This window comes from Ailuropoda melanoleuca, chromosome 4 (genome assembly GCF_002007445.2).
Source record: "Ailuropoda melanoleuca isolate Jingjing chromosome 4, ASM200744v2, whole genome shotgun sequence".
Classification (NCBI taxonomy): domain Eukaryota; kingdom Metazoa; phylum Chordata; class Mammalia; order Carnivora; family Ursidae; genus Ailuropoda; species Ailuropoda melanoleuca.
In genome coordinates, this window is record NC_048221.1 from 105,439,976 (window position 1) to 105,458,775 (window position 18,800).

General features: G+C 56.9%; 1 protein-coding gene across 2 annotated transcripts in view; it reads left to right on the top strand.

Moving 5' to 3' along the window:
- Positions 1–18,800, top strand: part of ATOH8 (atonal bHLH transcription factor 8) — a 31,740-nt gene that overhangs the window by 3,299 nt on the left and 9,641 nt on the right. For both annotated transcript variants that reach the window (XR_004624997.1, XM_019809340.2), the window contains exon 2: positions 6,358–6,549. Coding sequence is in view for 1 of the 2 variants with exons in the window: in XM_019809340.2 (XP_019664899.2) it covers positions 6,358–6,549 (192 nt within the window). In the remaining variant the exon portion in view is untranslated. The remainder of the gene's footprint in view (positions 1–6,357; positions 6,550–18,800) is intronic.

Genomic DNA, 18,800 nt, shown 5'->3' on the forward strand with positions numbered 1-18,800 from the left:
GTCCGTACGCCTGTACATGATCATTACACATGCCCGAGAGCACACGCAAATACATGGCCGTGGAGATGCCTGCTCCCTTTTGCTCCCTCCTCGCTCAGACCATTCTGTCCCTTCCCCAGAAAGCTGCCAGGTCGGAGTGGGCACTGGCCTGCTGTCTGGGAGGGAAGGACATAAAGGCAGGGCGATGGTGATCTCAGAGCCAGGCGCTGAGGCCACACCCACCGCAGCCCCCATCAGACGAGAGAATCCTCTGTCCTGAAGGAGCTCCTTCCTCCTCTGGGCCTCGGTCCCCCACACGTAAGAGGTGCGTGCATGCACATGCATGCACGCGTACACTCTCACACACCCCAATCCAGACAGCCTATAGCTCCGGATCTAGGCTCAAGTTCGACTGTTTGAAATGGGCCCTAGGCAAAGAAGGGAAAAGAAGGAGGATGGCTCTGCTTAAAATGAGGGCTTGGCCATCACAGCACTGAGATCAGTCCTGGGATTGTGGGTCCGGTCTGGGGTTTTGTTTCCCTGCTCAGCTAGCTTGCTGGTGTGGTTAAAAGAGCACAGGGTGAGGCGTCCAGAGGCCAGGGTTTGAGTCGTGCCTCTGTTGCATGCTTTCTGTGTAACCATAAACAGTCCCTTTTCCTCTCTGGGCTTCAGTTGCTAAAGCTGGAAAATGACGATAAGGCCTACCCCCCGCCCCCCGACATAGCTTCTTCACAGGGAGCAAATGAAGAAAGGAATGGGGGCTGTAGGAGGAATGAACATTCCTTGAGCACTTAGAGTGTCCTCAGTGCCAGGCAAGGCCTTGAGAGGTGCGGAAATAAACATTCTGTAATCATTTCAGTAACAATCATAGGAGCTACCCTCTGTCGGACGGTGCTTTGTGGCGAGCGCTGTGCGAGGCATGTTATGTGTATTAGCTCATTAAATGGAATAGGTGTAATAATGATCCTCCCCCCATTTCACAGAGAGTGAAACTGAGGTTCAGAGTGCTTGCCTAAGTCCGGCGAGGTATCGCAGCCTTTTGCTACCACACGGGGGCCTTGTGGGTTTTGTCCTGCACACCCCGTAGTGTGCCATTCGCTAGATGTGGGTGTGCTGTGCCTCCTTGGCATAGCTGTGTGCCGTTGTCACTGTAGAGCCTGGATTCGAGTCAGACTCAGTGAGTCACTGCAATGCCCAGGCTTTTAAGGGCTCTGCCTCTCAGCCTCTTGAATGCCCCACAGCTGTCCACCCTCAGCACCTGGGAAGGCTTCTGTTTGCTCCAGCCCACTCTGCTCTTAACCAGGGAGGGAAGAGGAGGGAGCTGCTTGGCCAAGGAAGTGCAGGTGGGGGAGAGGGCCTCTGGTCTGGTGAGGGGAGGGGGGGTGTGCAGGGCAGATGGTCAGGCCACAGCACATGCCACCGGCCCAGCTGCATAGGGCCCTCCCTGCCGCCTCATGTGAAGGCCATGTGTGCACAGCTGGGCCTGGCCGTGTGCGGGGCTGCTCCGGGTCCAGGTGGGAGGGGGTCGAAAGGAAAGCCTGGCCTTGCTGGGGGGAGGGGCAGCGGGGGAGGGGAGAGGCCAGCGTTCTGGCCTTGGCCTCCTGGCAGCATACTGGGACATCTGGTGTGTGTGCCGATTTCCTCTCTCCCCTCAAAACTTGAAGCCACTCAGCCTTGGAGCAATGGCGGCCTTGCAGGGCAGAGGCCCGAGGTGGCAGCGAGGAGCCCTCGGGGCCTGCTGAAGTGCCTCTTCGGGAAGGGGATGCCAAGCAAGTTGGGCCTGGGCCCCCTTCTCTGCTGCCCCTGGAGCCTCCCGGAGGATCCTCACGGGGGACTCAGCTGGACCACGAGGGGGAATAGGGATGGTGGCCCTCAGTCACAGACCCCATAGCACTCCAGGGGGCCGTGACCCCACAGCAGCCAGTGCACACCTCCTCAGGGAATGGGGAGACTCCGTCCACATGGTTGAGGGGTGACAGAGGCCTCGTGACCTGTCACCAAGGGGCTCTTTACTGAGCCTCATTGCACTGGGTGAAGTGCCCGACCTGAGCTTGTCGTTGTGTGTCTGTGGTCATCTTTCCCGGCCTGTCTGGCCCTCGGGCCACGGCGCGTAACTACTAACACCCAGGTTCTCAGGGTCCAGCCTCGTGGCTGTGTGGAGAGGGGACGTTAGAGAACCCATGTCGGTAGAGCTCGACAAGGACCTTGAACAGCCCTGCACCAAGTGGCTTCACCCCAGGAAGCCAGCCTCACTGACATGAGAGATTAGAGAAGAATTTCCAGTGGAATCAGGTGCTCAGCTGTGGGCTGTGCACACAGTGCTGTGGGAGCTCTGTGGATCTAGGAGTCCCGACGGGCTTCCAGAAGGGCATCCTGGGCAGGATCTGAAGGGGGGGACGGCTTTGAGCACTTTCCTGCATGGGCTGATAGCTTCTTGGCATTGTTCCTCTGCACAACTTCCTGTATTTGCCTCCTGCCATCCCCTTCGCAGGTAGCGGGGACTCCAGTGGTAAGAAAGCTGAGATCCTTTAAGGTCATGGGACTGTCTAAGGTCACGGTGGATGGCCAGGAGTAGAGCCAGGTCCTCAGGCTCCCAGGCCAGTGCCCTTCCCACCTTTTCCTGCTTCCTGGAGCCAGGAGAGAGTCTGGCTTAGGATGGGTGGGATGGAATGTTTGGGGAGCATATGGGACCTTGTGACAATCCCCAGACCTGGCCCTTTGAAGCTTAAAAATCCTTATGGGGTGAGCACAAGGCAGGACCTTTTACTTTCCTAGAAGTTGGGCAGTGTTAGGAATCGAAGGAGGCCTGCAGCCTCCTTTGCCCTGTGTCCTCTGACTAGGGGAGCAGAGTGCTGCTGAGCCGGTCCTCTGCAGGTGGTGGGGTGGCTGGTCATGCACACAGGCTAAAGTCCCGTGGGATCATCAGTCCAGAACCCTCCATCCCCAGCTCAGAAGGGTGGGCTGCCTATCCCCCGAACTTTGGCCGTAAGGGCCCATCCACATCCACAAGCAGTTGTTTCCAGCTGATTGGAAAGAGCCCAGCGAAGGCATCAGGTGCTTCTCTGCGGAATGGAAGAGATCATTCCTTTCTCACTGGGCTGTTTAAAGATAAATATAGGCATTGTATTAAAAATCCCCTTAGTAGATTAGGATAAGCAGCCAGGGGTGGCCTGGTCCCAACAATCACGTAGGGTACCCAGGCATTGTCGTTCCTACTCTCCAGGAGAGGGAACAAAGGCTCAGAGAGCGAAGGCACCTCCCAAACTCACTGGTAAGTGCCTGCGGCTCAGACCAGCTCTTTCCACCCTTCCTCCACCTCCTGGAACTAGGACCTGTTGCCAGACTCTTACTTTGTGGGGGCCGGGCCAGCCCATTGTGCTTCTGAACTGGGCTTCTGGGGCCAGGGGGCTGCATCCCGGGGCCTGGGCACCAGCAGGATCTGGAAGTAAACAGAGGAGCCAAGGAGCACCTCCCACCCAGGGGAGGGGAGGAGTGAGCTGCCCGAAAGGCACCCATGGCATCCTACATAAGGCCACCTGTGCTGGCGGGAGCCTGGGGAGCTCTGTGGCCATGAACCTTTCTTGTGGACTAGACAGACAAGTTCCTGGCTTAGCTTCAGATCTTAGCTGAGTGAACTGGGCCCCAGTATGTCTACCTCCCTGCATCTTCCAGTGCATGTGGGGTAACAGTCTTTATTGTGGGGAAGCTTTTAAGTGGGACAGACTACCTGTGAATAGTTGCCATGTGCTAGATATATCACTATAGCCCCCTGTGTCCCCATGCGTAGATCCTTCCCGAGATCCCTGGTCCCCACTGGCAGGAAAGCCCATCTGTTCAGGGGCCAAGAGCTCAACGAGCTGGGTAACTCCCAGAGTGGCCCCTGGGTGAAAACCCCTGTAGGGACCAGTGTCACAGAGCTGCACCCAGCGCCCAAGGGCCTCTGGCAGGTAGGCACTCCCTCTTGGGTGCAGAGGGGGCAGAGGTGCTGGGCTGGCTCTTGAGACGCACCCCCCTCCCCTGTGCCAGGACTCCCGGGAACCTTTCTGTTCCACAGACCTTGTTTATTTGTTCAGGCTGATAAAGCAGGATTCTCTGGACTCTGGTTGGGAACAGGCAAAGTGCATTGTTCTGCCGGCTTTTCTTGGCTTTTCTTGGATGGGTTTGGAGGCACAGCCAGAGTTGGGGGAGTGGGGGGGGCACAGGAGTCCAACATTCTCTCTGTCACCAACCTGCCCCTCCTTTGGTTTCCTAATCTCCTGAGGGGCAACTTCCTGGCTGCTGGAAGATTTTGAAAGGGGACAACAAACCTTGCCTCTGGTGTGGGTGCCATTTCAGGACCCCGGCTGGTTGTGGGGGGGGTGATGAGCAGGTCGTGTGCTGGCTCCAGGGCTCCTCTCACCTGCTCTGGAGCCTCCTTTGGAGACTGCAGCCCCAGTGGTAAGGACTCACTGACTTGTATCAGGCCTTACTCTGTGCCGGTCCTGGTGAGGGCAGGCCTGTTAGCATATGAAGAGGAAAGGTGACATAAGTCCCCCGGGGTCTGCTAGCCAGGGAGAGCTAGAGTCAGGAGTTGAACCCAGATGACCAAAAGGCATGTGTGCTTAAACTCTACACTGAATAGCTAAATCTTCATCCTCTGAGAGAGGAAAGGGTTTTGAACACCTTTCTAAACATTCTGGAGCCCCCTGATGAACATGGAGGTAGATCATCCATTTGTTCATTCATTCTCTCATTCAACAAACCCTTCGGAGGGCCTGTGAGGGGGAAGACCTGTGCCAGGCCCTGTGGACGTGGGCCTCCCCCCATCAGCTCACAGGCAGATGGGCCATTAAATAAGTCACAACAATTGGGAGTTAAGGACAGTTGGGGGGCTGTTAGAGCACTGTTAAGGGCAGGTGCCCGCCCTGCCTGGCCTCTCCTCGCCCCCCCCTACCCCCCTGCCCCATTGTAGGGTTGGGTGGGGAAGGTCAGAGAGAGCTCCTGGACAAAGTGAGAACAAAGTGGAGGATGCATTTAGGGTCCCCCTCTGAGGGGACCGTCTTATTCGTGCTTTCTCCATCTCTGCACCAGCAGCGGCTTGCGCCGGGCCGTTCCCTGTGGCGGGGGCCGTACAGGACCCTGTGCGTTGCAGGGTGTTTAGCAGCGTCCCTGGCCTCTACCCAGCAGGGACCGGTACCCCCTCTCCTCCGCTGCGCCCCAGTACTGACGGTGAAGAATGCCTGCAGATATTGCCGACAGTCCCCTGAGGGACAGAATCATCCCCAGTGGAGAACCACTGGCCCAGAACAGGGCCTGGTATATGGGGTTTACTCACCAAATACTTGTTGAGTGGACCTGCTGGGGCGACCCACTCTGCGGGAGGGGGGTCAATGGGGACCAGAGTCGGTGGTAGGGGTGGAGGCTGTGTCCGGGTCTGGAATGCCAGAGAGAGGAGGGAACCGGGGCCCTGAGGGCCGGGTGAGCACGGGGCAGCCGTTTAGGTGAGCTGTGGAGCAGAGAGGCCGTAGGCTGTGCTGGTTAGCACGTCGTGGCCCCATGTGCACGTCGCAGCACAGAGCTCAGCTATGTCCTCATTGCTTTTTGCGCACGCGCACGGGACAAACATTGGTGGACAGGGTTAGAAAGTTAGACGCTTCCTCTCTTCACCCCGTACAATCTCTTGTGCAATTCGTGAGTGTCTGCTTGGCACTGAGTCACTGACAAGCCTGTCAAGTCTGGTTGGGGCTGTAAATATTTATGACGCACCTGTTGCCTGCCCAGCAGCACTGCAGGTCCCGAGGGCATGAAGAAAAAGAAAGCCCTACCAGCTAAGCCCTGGCAGTCTCCTTCTCGTATGTTCCCAGCGTCCTGGCTACCTAACTCTGTGATGACATTGTAACATCTCTCTTGAGGAGTGTGAGTTCTCTGAAGTCAGGAATCGAGTCATCATTCGTAGGTGGACCCCGGCGTGTCCCACAACCAGGGTTGCTGAATAAGTGAGCGAGTGGAGTATCGGAGCTGAAAAATACGAGAGACCCCTTCTTAGGGAGCATGGCGGACAGAGCTCTGTCGCGGCGGGAACTCACAGGCTTCACTCCTGTTTCCGTGTGGGCAGGAGGTGAACCTCAGTTTCTTCCCCTACCCAACGGGGGCATGGATCCCTCCTGGAGTCTGTGAGTGGACGAGTTGAGATGAGTGCGGGAAAACAGTGGGTGCTCAGAATGGAAAATAAAATCCGGGTCGAGGGATTAGACGGGCCCCCTCTGCTGCCTGGCGGTCTGCTCTCAGGCAGCGGGACATCGTTGTGAGTGGCCCCGTCTGCCTGGCCAGGGTGTCCTGCTGGGCCGTGCTCAGCACAGAGCCCCCGGCAGCCCCTCCTGATGCCTTCTCAACCCCCAGGTGCCGTGTTACTCCTACGGGCAGAAGCTGTCCAAACTGGCCATCCTGCGGATCGCCTGTAACTACATCCTGTCGCTGGCGCGGCTGGCTGACCTCGACTACAGTGCCGACCACAGCAACCTCAGCTTCTCCGAGTGTGTGCAGCGCTGCACCCGCACCCTGCAGGCCGAGGGACGGGCCAAGAAGCGCAAGGTACGTGCCGGCCACTCAGGCAGCAGCTTCCGGAGGGGGACGGGAGTGGTGGCGACAGAAATCGGGGCATCCCACTCTCACCCCGGCTTCTGAAGGGCCAGCAAGATCAGCCTCCTAGAGGTTTGCTGGGGGTCGCTCCAGCTTCAGAGCTCCTCACACCCCTGAGATTATGGGGGTGACCCTATTCCTGGTCACGGGGCTGGCAGGTACCTTGCACAGTCACCCTGGGCCTCTGGGCCTGGACTTGCTCCCTTAATGGGGAAGATGGTGTCTCTGAAGCTCTCTCTGGTTTTTTGTGCTCTGGTGCTGATGTGCTCACATGGCCCCTGATAGATGTTGTATCAGAAGGAGCCAGAAAGAGATCCTCCGAGCAGGGTCCCAGACCAGGAGAGCCCTTGGGCATGTTTGGGAGTATGACTTGGCCTGTGGATTACCTGAGGCCGTGCATTAAGGCAAATGGTGTTCGTAATTCATTCATTCATTCTGGAGAGACTTGCTGATCCCCAATCACCTACCAAGCATTGTGGGCAGGGATATAAAGGTGACAGTCACGGTTCCAGTCCCCATGAAGCTCACAGGGTGGTCAGAGTGACCCTTCTGCCAGCACATCTGGGTGGTACAGTATGGCAAGGTGGTCGCGGAGCTCTGGGCTAGGGACGGCGGAAGGCCAGGCAGAGAAGAGGCAGGTTACATCTCCTGCCAAGAGAACGTTTGAAAGGGCATTTTAGGGTAAGTGGTATTTTATCCGGGACCAGAAGGACAACCAGGAGGTCACCAGGAAGATGAAGCAGGGCACAGCATCCAAGACAGAGGAACCGGCATATACAAAGCTTGATGTGTTCAGAGAAATATGTGCAGGAGGAAGGGTGGGGGGTGCAGCCGTGGTCCCTGAATGGCCTGTGCTCCCAGCGTTTCCACTTGGGCGTCAGTGCCAGGCAGTACTGAGCAAGGCTTATGGCAACCCTCTGGGCCTCTGTTCCTATGAGGCCAGGGGAAGAGACACAGAGAGGGACCCAGTGTGTGTCTGCAAGGTGGGTGGATGCTGGGAGAGACTCCTGGCCCCTCTGGGCATCCCAGGATGGAGAGAGTAGGGGAGCCCGGTGACTGGCATCCTCCATCCTTCCTTCCACCTCCTCCTTCCTTCCTGGCCTGCCTCTCCCTCTCATCCCTGACATTCCTCTCCCAGCCCCTCCTTTCCAGCAGGCTCCTCTCTGGGTTCTCCAGGTTTCCCAGAGGCCTCTGGGCCCTGAGCCAGGGAGGCCCCCCATGGACTCTCCTGCCTCTGCCGGGGAGGGCCCCGCACGTCCCCACCGCCAGCCACTGCCGCTGCCGTGGTAATTGTACGTTGCATTCCTGGGAGTGATTTAACGTGGACCAATTAGATGAAATCCTCATCAAGTGGGTGAGAGAGGAAGCGCCACTGGCTGCTGGCAGGGCGGCTTTCCTCTGGAAAGTGACACGGGTAAATTAAGGGCGTGATTGATGGCTCCATGCATGCAGGGCTCTGTGACAAAGGAGGTTTGTAAACTCTGGGTGAACTTCCCGTGGCATTCGGGCGGCCTGGAGGTGTGGATGGGCAGGGTGGGTAGGCACCATTGGCTCCCAATCCACCCATCATCCCCGCACCTCCCCCCTCAGCTCTCAGGTCCCCCCTCCTGCACCGAGACAGCAGTGCTGACCCCTTCTCTGTTCCTTGATTGGAGCAGATAGTGTCCTGGGCTGGGGAGGACAGAGGGAGAGGCGGGTGAAGATGCCCAGCAGAGATGAGCTTTTGGCTTCCCCTGAAATCCCCTCAAATCTAAGCCACCTTAAAGACCACCTGGTCCAACTCCCCATTGTCCCGATTGGGAGACAGGTGACAGACTGTGGTTCCGAGCATCAAAACCCCTCCTCGTCACCTACCAGCTGTGCCATCTTGGACCCATTTCTTCACCGCTTCTAGCCTCAGTTCTGTCGCTGATAATTGGGTGTGCTGGGAACATCACCAGTGATTTCTCAGGTGCTTTCCAGCCTCCATGTCCAAGTGGGGGTCTTGCCTCGCCTGGGAAGAGCATGGGGTAACTTGCATCCTGCGTCCCCTCCTGCTGGGCGGCTGTCCCCGGGCTGCTGTCCCCCAGGTGCTGCCTGCACCATCAGCATTGCCAGGAGGACATAGATGGACAGGGTCCTGGAGGTGCCAGGACAGCTGAGGACTGGTCCAGCCCCAGTGTTCTGTCCTGGCAGGCTGGAGGTTCACAGGGCCACCCCATTTCTGTGGTTTGTGCTTTCCTGCATGTCTGTCACTGTGTGGGTAGGTGAGTCCTGAGGTGCCCTCAGGGAGGGTCTCTAGTGACCTGTCCCGTGGCCCTGAGGGGCTGGGGCAGGCCACCGTTTTGTTTTCTAGAACCAAGGGGGCTGGTGTCCCTGGAGATTCACTTGATGATTCGTTCATTCACTCAATGTATATTGAGCATGTGCAGTGAGTTCGCACCGGGGCTTGACCCTCCATAGTCCCTGTAGACAGAGTGGATGGACTGGGAGCTCAGATCAAGCCTCTGTCCCCCTCCCATATGGCCACTGAGGGTTTGGGAATGGGAGTGAGCCAGGCTTACATCCTAAGGAGAGAAATAGAGAGCAAAGAAGGGAAGGGGCGCCTGGGTGGCACAGCGGTTAAGCGTCTGCCTTTGGCTCAGGACGTGATCCTGGCGTTATGGGATCGAGCCCCACATCAGGCTCCTCTGCTATGAGCCTGCTTCTTCCTCTCCCACTCCCCTGCTTGTGTTCCCTCTCTCGCTGGCTGTCTCTATCTCTGTAGAATAAATAAATAAAATCTTTAAAAAAAAAAAAAAAAGAAGGGAAGAAACTAGAAAACATATGTCAGTGTAAGTGTGTGGCTCCAAGGAAGTCCTCTGTAAATGGCAGCTGTGACGGTGGTGGCCCTCACCAGCGCGACTGATAGCGATTTCAGCTGTCCCCCTCGATGGCACCCTCACAGTGAATGTGTCCCCAAGAGGCCGGGAGACCCTTTCTCAGGATGCCTCCTTGAGAGAATGTGCGCGGTGTCCTCTGAGATCCCTTGTAGCTCTCATGAGCGGCCTTGATGCCCCCGCCCCAGACCTGTGTTAAGAATGGGATTTATTTTATTTTATTTTTTTAAAGATTTTATTTATTTATGTGACAGAGAGAGACAGCCAGCGAGAGAGGGAACACAAGCAGGGGGAGTGGGAGAGGAAGAAGCAGGCTCCCGGTGGAGGAGCCTGATGTGGGGCTTGATCTCAGAACACTGGGATCACGCCCCGAGCCGAAGGCAGATGCTTAACAACTGCGCCACCCAGGTGCCCCAAGAATGGGATTTAAAGTGAATTCAGTTCCCCCCCTTACCCCCGTCAGGCCCCAGGTGCCTCCTCTGGCCCATCTCCGCCCTTCCCTGCCAGGGCCAGAGACCTGCATCCCTTGACCCGTGGGTCCTCTGTCTCTGGGCCTCACAGGACACAACTTTGAGAGCTCAGAGCCACGCTTGGAAGCCAGGGTAGTGCGGTGGCGAGGCCTGTGTCAGAGGCCGCCCAGCCCGAATGGGGGCGGGGGTGGGGGGATTGTGGTGGGGGGAAGAGGGGACAGGCCCTGGAGAGCTCAGTTCTGACTCTAGCTGGAGCTGGAGATAATGCGCTAAGACCTGGCTCTGGGCCATGTTTCGGACGCTCCTGTTCTTAAAGCAGCAGCTCCTGGGAGCTTTGGAAGAGGAGGAGGGGGAGGAAGAACAGCAGGACTGTTGCACACCTGGGCTGGGGGGGGGGCGGCGATTGCCAGACCTGCAGAATAGGAATGGACCAATTTCCCACAATCCAGGGCACCCCTTTCCAGCAACTCTAACCTCTGGACTCATAATCAGAGTAAAACAACGGCTACTAACATTGATGGCACAGTTTCCACCCGGGTGCTAAATGGCCAGCAAGTCCCTGCCCTCGGGGTGCTTGCAGGCCATTTGGAGATGGGGAGACAAAAAGGTCACGATGCATGGAGAGAAGGGCTATTCTGGAAGCTTGGGCAGCCCCCATTTAGGGCCCCCCGGGGCTGTGCCGGCTGGGGGGTGGCCGGCTCTGCAAGGCTGAGCGGCTGCGACTCACCCTGCGGGCACTCGGAGCCAGGGGAAGCGCGGAGCGGGTGCGGTGCCGGTGCCGGACGTCTTCCCTCTCTTCCTGCTGCTCTCTAGGCAGGGGAGGCTTTTCTCGGTGCTGGCAGGTCCCAGGTCCTTTCTGGAAGAACATCTCGTGTGCAGACTTTCGTAGCTTTGGTGTTGGGGACAAGCTGACGTGGTGTGTTGGTTGTGGGTTGGGGGTCATTGGGAGACAAGGGTGTTTCGAGGGACCCCTTGGACAGGACTGGTGGCTCCTGCTGTGTACGTGGGCCATGCCCCAAGCCCCTGAGCACGTGAGGCAGAGTCTCGAGAGCTCCTCCTCTGGCTGCATCCAGCCGCCTGTATGCAGGGCCTCCTGTGTCCCCAGAGTGTCCACCGAGGGGCACTGTCCTGGCTCTGTCCCCACCTGCATGTACATAGTCACCCCCCACTGGGGCTTCCGTGTCCGCTCCTGTAAGGGGAGTTGTTACCAGAAGTGATTTCTAAGGCCTTTTGGGGTCGGCTTTCCAAGCTGAGTTCACCTCAGCCCCTTTTTCTGTCTGAATGGTGAAACGCGTCACTCTTACTTCCCCATGCCCTGCATGGGCATTTCACACAGATCTGAGAGTTGCTCCCAGAGACTGCCGGGAACGTTGATAATCCCTGAGGTTCTTAGAGCCTGGATTACATGCCGGGCATGGTGCTTAGGTCTTGTGATGGGTCACCTCGTGACTCTTCCTGCCAAGCCTGCGAGCTGGGTACTGGTGCCGTCCCATTGCCCAGATGACAAAGCTGAGGTTCAGAGGCCTGAGGAACTTGACCAAAGTTCCCTAGCCAGTAAGAGAGGTGTGCGGGGGGGCCCTGCCCTTCCCTGTCCTGCCTCCCACATGGAAGTAGGTGTGTGAGAGGAGCTTCCCTTTCCAAATCCTCCCGGCCAAGTTACTGAGATAAATACCATTTGCCTTCAAAGCCCATAGAGTCCATCTATGCTGGGAAAAAAAAGGGGGGTGGGTGGGAAACCACCATCAAATTCCCTTCTAGTCATAAAAATGGATGCAATTTATTTTTTCTGGCATTCCAATTACATAGACGTTTGTCGCCAGCTGTTTGCTCTCTAACACAGAGTGTTCTCTCAGCTGCCGTTTCTCCTCTCACATTTGACATCATTAGTCCACAAGTCTGGCAGGGACCGGGTTGGAGGGATCATTGGCTGGGGAGCCTCACAGGTGAGCTCGGAGCCAGCTTTCCCCCGGAAGGCAGAACTCGGCCCTCTGATGGTCCCTGGGTGGGGTAGAGGTGAGGTGCTGCTTTCCTCTCTCCTCTCACACTCTCTTCACCCCACTCCTGTTCCCTTCTCCAAATTGCACCCGTGCTGACATGCACTCACAGATCCCTCCCTTCTCCCCAACATGGGGTCTCGGGCATAGCAGGACAGAACCAACCACTCGTGATCAGAGCGTCACAGAGACATGGGAAGATCCCTTGGATGCTCTAACCAATGATCTAACCTGGGGATGCAGAGACCCTTCAGAGAACCCTTTCCCCTGGAGCACCTCTTTGAGCCAGGGTGCTCCTCTGGAAATCCCTGCAGAGGCTCAGTGACCCTTGGGCCAGGAGAAAGGGTGTCTGTGTAGGTAGGGGTTAAGTTGAACCCTGCCGTTCTTTTCAGTTCTTTGTGGTGCTGGCATTTAACTTTAAGGCATATAAAAGCGTAACAAGGAGCCCTCAGCAAGACTGTGAAGTAGGAGAAGGGTAGAGCATTGGGGCCGGAGACCCGGGTTTGAGTCCTGACACTGGCACTTCCTAGCTGTGTGACATTGGTCATGTCACTTAACCTCTCTGATTCCCCGCCCCCATCCTCTCATCTGTAAAGTGAGAACCCACATGCCTTCCTTGCCACCTTGCTGGAAGGATTACACAAGATCCCATTTGAGAAAGGGCTGGCATTTTCTCAGTGAGTGCCGGAGAGGAAGTCTCAGGAATTTACAGCTATAAGGTAACAACTTCACGTGGAACCCCACGAAGGAGTATCTCAGGAAAGGGCTGTGGCTGGGGTGGGTGAATGACCAATCAACCAAAAGGCAGATAAGGATGAATAGCTCTGAATGGGGGACTTGTCCCTCTCTAGCACTTTAGCCCCAAGCCCTGATCCTGTACCCATAAGGGGAGATGAGCATGCAGCCACCCCAGAAATTCCCGGGCTTTCAAAGTTCATGGATTCATACCACAAAACATGCCTAATGTTTGGTTGTGCCCAGTAATAATGCTAAAAAACTGTCGCCAGCAATCGTGTCTACAATGCGCTAGGTGCCATTGTCGGCCAGACGCCTCACATACGTTACCTGTACCTCATATGACACTAACCCTGCAAGTGAGGACCCCTTCCCCACATAGAGGGGAAATGGAGGCCAAGAGGGGGGCACATGGCTAACAAGTGGTGGAGCCGTTCCGAGCCTGTGTCTCTTTGGTTCCAAATCCCCTCCTCTTCAACTCCGGAGGCCTGCTGGGCCCTCAAGCTCGCACACTGCCCCGCGGGGTGGCCCACACCCAGAGGCCCCCCGCAAATGGCCGGGTGCAGCGCCTTGCCGGGAGCAGCAGCTCTTATGTAAGCAGCCAGGCTGCAGCACGTGGAGGCTCCATTTAGCTGCAGGGAGCCAATAGCCCGCTGGGGGTGGCGCCGGGTGGGGTGGGCCGGGGGTGTCATCAGCCTCGCGCACCCCCAGCGCTGCACCGCTGGGGAGCCCTGACACCGGGTTAAGCCGCCTGGCGGCCTCTGGCTGCAGCTGGGAGCGCGCCTGGTTCCCATTCGGGGCGCTGTGGTTTTGATTAGCTGTTCTGCGAGGCGGGCCTGGTGACGAGTCCATGGGAGCTCCGCTGGAACAGAGGGTCCCCCGCCTGGCCGCCGCGGCCCCCCCTCCTGGCAGCCCCAGACTCCAGATGTTCCGAGCGCTCGCTGGGAAGGCCTGCTGGCGCCACGGAGGGCAGAGGGCAGGGAAAGCACGCGAGCTGGAAGCCCAAGCACTCAGTCACCGCAGGCCCTGGCAGCCCGCCCAGCCCGCTGCTGGCACATTCCCCAGCTCTCCCCTGGCCATCTGTTCCCAAAAAACCCTTTCAGAGCCTCATCATCACTCAGGATACAACAGCGCGAGCAGCTGGTTTGGAGGCAGAAGGGAAAACCGTGCAAAAGGTCCTTTGTGAGAGAGGAAACTCACTTATGAATAACAGGGCTGATCGCCGTAAAAGTTGGCGGCTGGGATCCTTGTTTCTCAGGCGCCGCTGTTTTCTCTGGACTTTTTATCTCTGGTTTTTATTTTGTTTCCCCTCGTTTTCTTTTTATGTTGTTTCTTCCTCCTCTTATACCACTTACGACTTTTCTTCCTCCTCGAAGGTGCCCGAAGACCACCTAATTAGTTCTCCTGGATGCTGCCAGACTCTCTTCCTTCTCGAAACTGTTAAAATTGGGGATTGTTGGAAGGGACTGTTTTCATAAAAGCTCATCTGGAGGGGACAGACAGGAAGGAAGGTGCCTGGGAGGGCATGCTGTGGGCAGGACCCAGGCCATCAGTGTTAGGGTCTTGGAGAGGCACAAAGACGCCAACGGTGTCTGGGGGGCAGAGATAAGGCGGAGAACCCCGTTGGCTCCTCAGAGAGCAACACAGAGGTGCTTGGGGAACACAGTGGCGTTAATGAACACCCTTGTGCTTGGGCCCCTCGGCTGATTGCACTATGACATGAAGCCTTTTTTAAGAACTGGCTGTCTCTGCCAGAAGCTTCTGGGAGATGTCTGCCTGGAATCTGGGCACCTCCTGGGAGCAGTCACCGGGTGGCCTGTCCGGAGCCCGCGGGGTGCTGGGGCAGGGGTGGCAGCTGGGACACCAGCATCAGGGAGGAAGGGAGATGGCAAGGCACGGCCTGCCTTCCTCACACCCCCCGGAGCCCGGATGAGGAGCTGAGAGTCAGGTGGGGGGGGGGTCTGTGGGATGGAGGTGGGGAAAGGGATGCCTCCCAAGTGTTAGAGGCTGGTGATTTCATTGGGGGGGGCACACCAAGACCAAAGGACTGGGGGTCTCCCCTTTCCTTTCTCAGTTCCCCGCACCCCTTTTCCACTGTCCTCCCCCCCACCCCGCCACCCCAACAGACCCAGAAGTTCTGGAACCCCTCACCGCAGCAGTGGGGAAAGCCCGATGTCCAGCGTGGGGGGCTGGCTTCTTCCAAGCCAAGGACTCTGGGCATTGGAGGGCGTCTGTGTGTTTCATCTACACGGTACCCAGGTCCCTGCACTTCATTCCTTTGCCCTCCTTTCCTCTCGCATTCCCTCCCCATTTTAGTGGGAGAGAGGCAGCTCCGGAAGAGCCAAATATTTATGTTTATCGTAATTTCAGGGCCATTAATCTCACCATCTGAAGGGCTCAGAGCAGGCTGAGATCTACCCTCTCCACTTGGTCTTAGTGGGCAGGTGTCTGGGTCTGGACTCTGCAGCTCACCTCAGCTCTGCCCTGGGGCTCTGTGACTGGGTGGCCTTGCTCAAGTGTCTTATCTGGGAGATGCCCAGTCTGCCTCCCGGATCTACTCAGGGATGGAGGCACAAAGTATGTGAAATCGTGTGGTCAATTCCCTGCTCCCTCCCATGTCTTCTGCCTGAGAAATGGTCTCTGTGGGGCCAAAGGTGAGGAGGGCCTGGGCAAGGAGGAGTGACCACTGGCCCCAGCCCCCTGGTTGTAATGTGGAGTCAGCCTAGTGACCAGAAATTGCTTTCCAGACCTGAGGCTTCCAGGGGACAAGGGAGGCCTGCCCTGCCCACTGCTCAGCCCTGAGCCCCTGTACCCAGAACAGTGGAAGGCCTGGATTGGAGGGGCGCCATCTGCCCCCCGCACCCCGTTCCTTGCCTGTCCTTGAGCCGGTTATCCCCTTTCTACCTTCCCTAGCAGACAGAAAGCTGGTCCTAGGGGAAAATATCAATCCCTGACTTCCTTTAGCTTCTAGTAAAAATATTTCTGGAGGGAGAAGTAGGGAGCCATTACTTCCTTCGAGACCCTCCTGCTCTCCCGCCAGAATTCACAGCCACCTGGGACCTGGCCCAGCTGCCTGGCCGCTCCAGCTCACTTGGTCCCCACCTGAGCTCCCTCTAGCAGCTCTGCCTCAAGCCAGTCTGACCGCCTTGCGCCTGCTCAGGACCCTCAGGGGCTCCCCACAGGCCAAGAGTGAGGCCACACCCCTCCCCCCCCCACAGTGACCTGGCTCCAGCCGGTCACTCCCTGTGTCCCAATTTACACCCTAGCAACAAGGAACTCTTCGCCCAAAGGGACTATTTTTGGCCTCTGTGCTCATGTTGTCTCTTCCGCCTGGAATGCCCTTCTCCCCTGTCTGGCTAACTCCTGCTCACTCTGGAAGGCTCAGTTCCTCCTGGAAGCCCTCCCTGACCCCTACCCAGCCTCCTCCTCAGGGCCTCATAGCACGGCCACTCTATCGCCTTTACCACAGGGAAGTGTGTCCTATGAGAGACTGTGAAGTAATGCTGTAAGATGTTCTATTATGTGACCTACTGGAGCTCCTATTATGTCATAATATTATATTTTTAGCTGGTACGTGATATTGTAACCCCTGAGGTACATTACGTCATACAGTGTTTGTATGGTGCCTGCTTCTCTAACCAGAATGGGTGTCCTTTCATTTTTGTGTCCCAGCTTCTGGCACAAAGTAGGCCCCCATAGAATGATGCACCATTCCTTCAACTAAAATCTACACAGCTGGGGGCTGAATCTTCCTATGCTGAAGGCAGAGACTCTAAGGAAGGATAAACTAGGGGCCTCAGGACACAACTGGGAAAATGCCCCTGTGTTCCCTCAGGCCCCTGTTTGGGGAGCTTGTTTTGTCTTTGTTCTCTTGAGTTGGTGAGGAAAGCTTTGCAATGCAGATCACAGAATCCCCTGGAGCAATAGCTTAAATTAAGTAGGTACTCTGTTTCAGGGAAAACTGAAGGGAGGCAGCTGCTTTGTGGGCTTCAAGCTTCTTTTGGTCTTTGCCGCATGGCTGCATAGTGGCTGCCACAGCACCGAACACTTCATCCTCATGTTGCATCCAAAGGCAAGACGGGGACTTTGTTGGATAGAGCGTTTCTCCTCATCAGTTCAGTCGCCCAGCTCAGATATCCCCTGCCTGCCCTGAAAGAAGGGGTGCTCCCTCTGAAACTGGAAAAGACACCAGGATCTCTCAGCTGGGAGTACAGCAAGGAGCCACCTGGCTCATCCATGGAGGATTGACCCTGTTTTGTGACAGGGTGGTTTTCTTCTCAGTGGGGCTAACCAGGGTCACTGCCTTAACCACACACTCTTCACCACGGCTGTGCAAAGTGAGGGCCAGTAGTTCCATTTTCAGCTGTGAGCACTGAGGTTAAAAGAACCTGGGAGACCAGGCCAGGCCACTAGTGACCTTTTATCTCTCCGCGCTGTGCTTTACAGTTTGGAGAGCACTCTTGTGCCCCTTATTCACTTGACTCCAACGGCAGCTACCAAGGATGTACATTTCTACCCATGGCAGCTAGATGGGGAGGCTGGGACCCAGAGGTGAAGTCACCCAGGTCATGCAGCTGGGCAGGCCGGGTGGGGTGAGGCCGGCTCCTCAGGCCCAGGACACAAGTGCTTCTGAATGTAGACCATCTCTGTGCTCTGCTGCCCCCAGGGTGGGAGTGTGAACTGCAGAGGGTGTCTGGCAGTGCAAGGCCCAGGCCAGGAGATGTGGGTCTGAGTGGCAGCTCAGCCACTCATGAGCTTTGTGACCTCAGGCACTTGCCTTCTCCAAGCTCTCTTCTGCCTGAATGTGGATAAAAGTGGCCATGGGTGTCTTCAAGGAGACAATGTCTGTGAAAGGACTTCGTTAGCTGGAAGGGGTTCCTCGGCCATCCTGGGCCATCCAGGAACCATCCACCCCCAGCGTCCCCTCCCCACCCAGTGATTTCGAGAATGGCTACCAGACTGGGCTGCCCACCGAGGACTTGATTCCATTGCCAGGCAGAGGACACCCTGTCTGTCCCTCTGCTGTCGTGTGTGTGTGTGTGTGCGTGTGTGTGTGTATGCATGTGCACGCACACACGTGAGCATACACACACAGACACACACACAGGTGTCCTGGTGTGTCTGTAGGCACCATCTGTCAGGGTCGCGTGGGGGGCCTCCTACATGGTGGGTTGAGTTCCTGCCCAGGGGGGTAGAAGGTATGGCTGAGAACCACCTGCCCACTGCATGACCATGACGTTCTCCTGCCCCCTCGTCCCCACCACCACATGCACAGGGCGTGGCTGGGCAGCCAGTGTGGTTATTTGCAAAGGTTGACCCACTTCGGCTCACCCCCACCCCCTCCACATAGACACACAGTGATTCTTACTTGTTCAGTCTCTTTAGTTAGGTAAGCAGAAAAAGATGAAGAAAGCTCGAGGGCCTCGCGCATTTATTTAAGGATAAATACTTTAGAGTGTTTACTGTGTACCAGGCATTGTTCTGGGGGCTGGTCACTTTGAGAACAAAACAAACAAAGGCCCCACCCCTTGGAGTGCAGAGCTCCTGGACACAAAGGCCACGCATAAAAGCTCCTAGGAGAGCCCCAGGGGGCCCTTAACCAGAGCCCACGACCCTTAATCTGTGCTTGGTTCTTACAAGCTTGACTCCCTGGTCTTTCAGATCAGAGCAGGTGAGCAGAAATAACCGACTGAGGTGGGAGGCCAGCTCCCGGAGCAGATGCAGGGACAGTGCCGAGTCACCGCCAGCAGCCTGATGGTGTGGGGAGAGAAACAGAAAAGCAAAAAGCAATGCCAGACACTCCGGAGGGCCAAGAGGCTCGTGCCCTGTAGTGTCGGGGGAGGGGACCCCAGAAGCCTCCAGAACCTGGGGAGTCTCCTGTGGCCTGCTGTTTCTGGGCTTGACCTTGGATTGTCAAGAGGAAGGGAAAGTACATCCAGTAACGGCTGAGAATGCAGGGAAGTGCATCAGTTATCGGGAAGGGACCTGTCCAAGCTGTTTGGCACAGAAAACACGGGGCTTCCTTTCTCTGGGGAACTCTGCTCCTGGGGCAGGGCCAGTTCTAGGATGTCTGCGCGGGGAGGGCACAGCTCCTTGTTTCTTTGGCTCATTGCAGGATCCCCAGTGCTTCAAAGGGAGCGGGCATG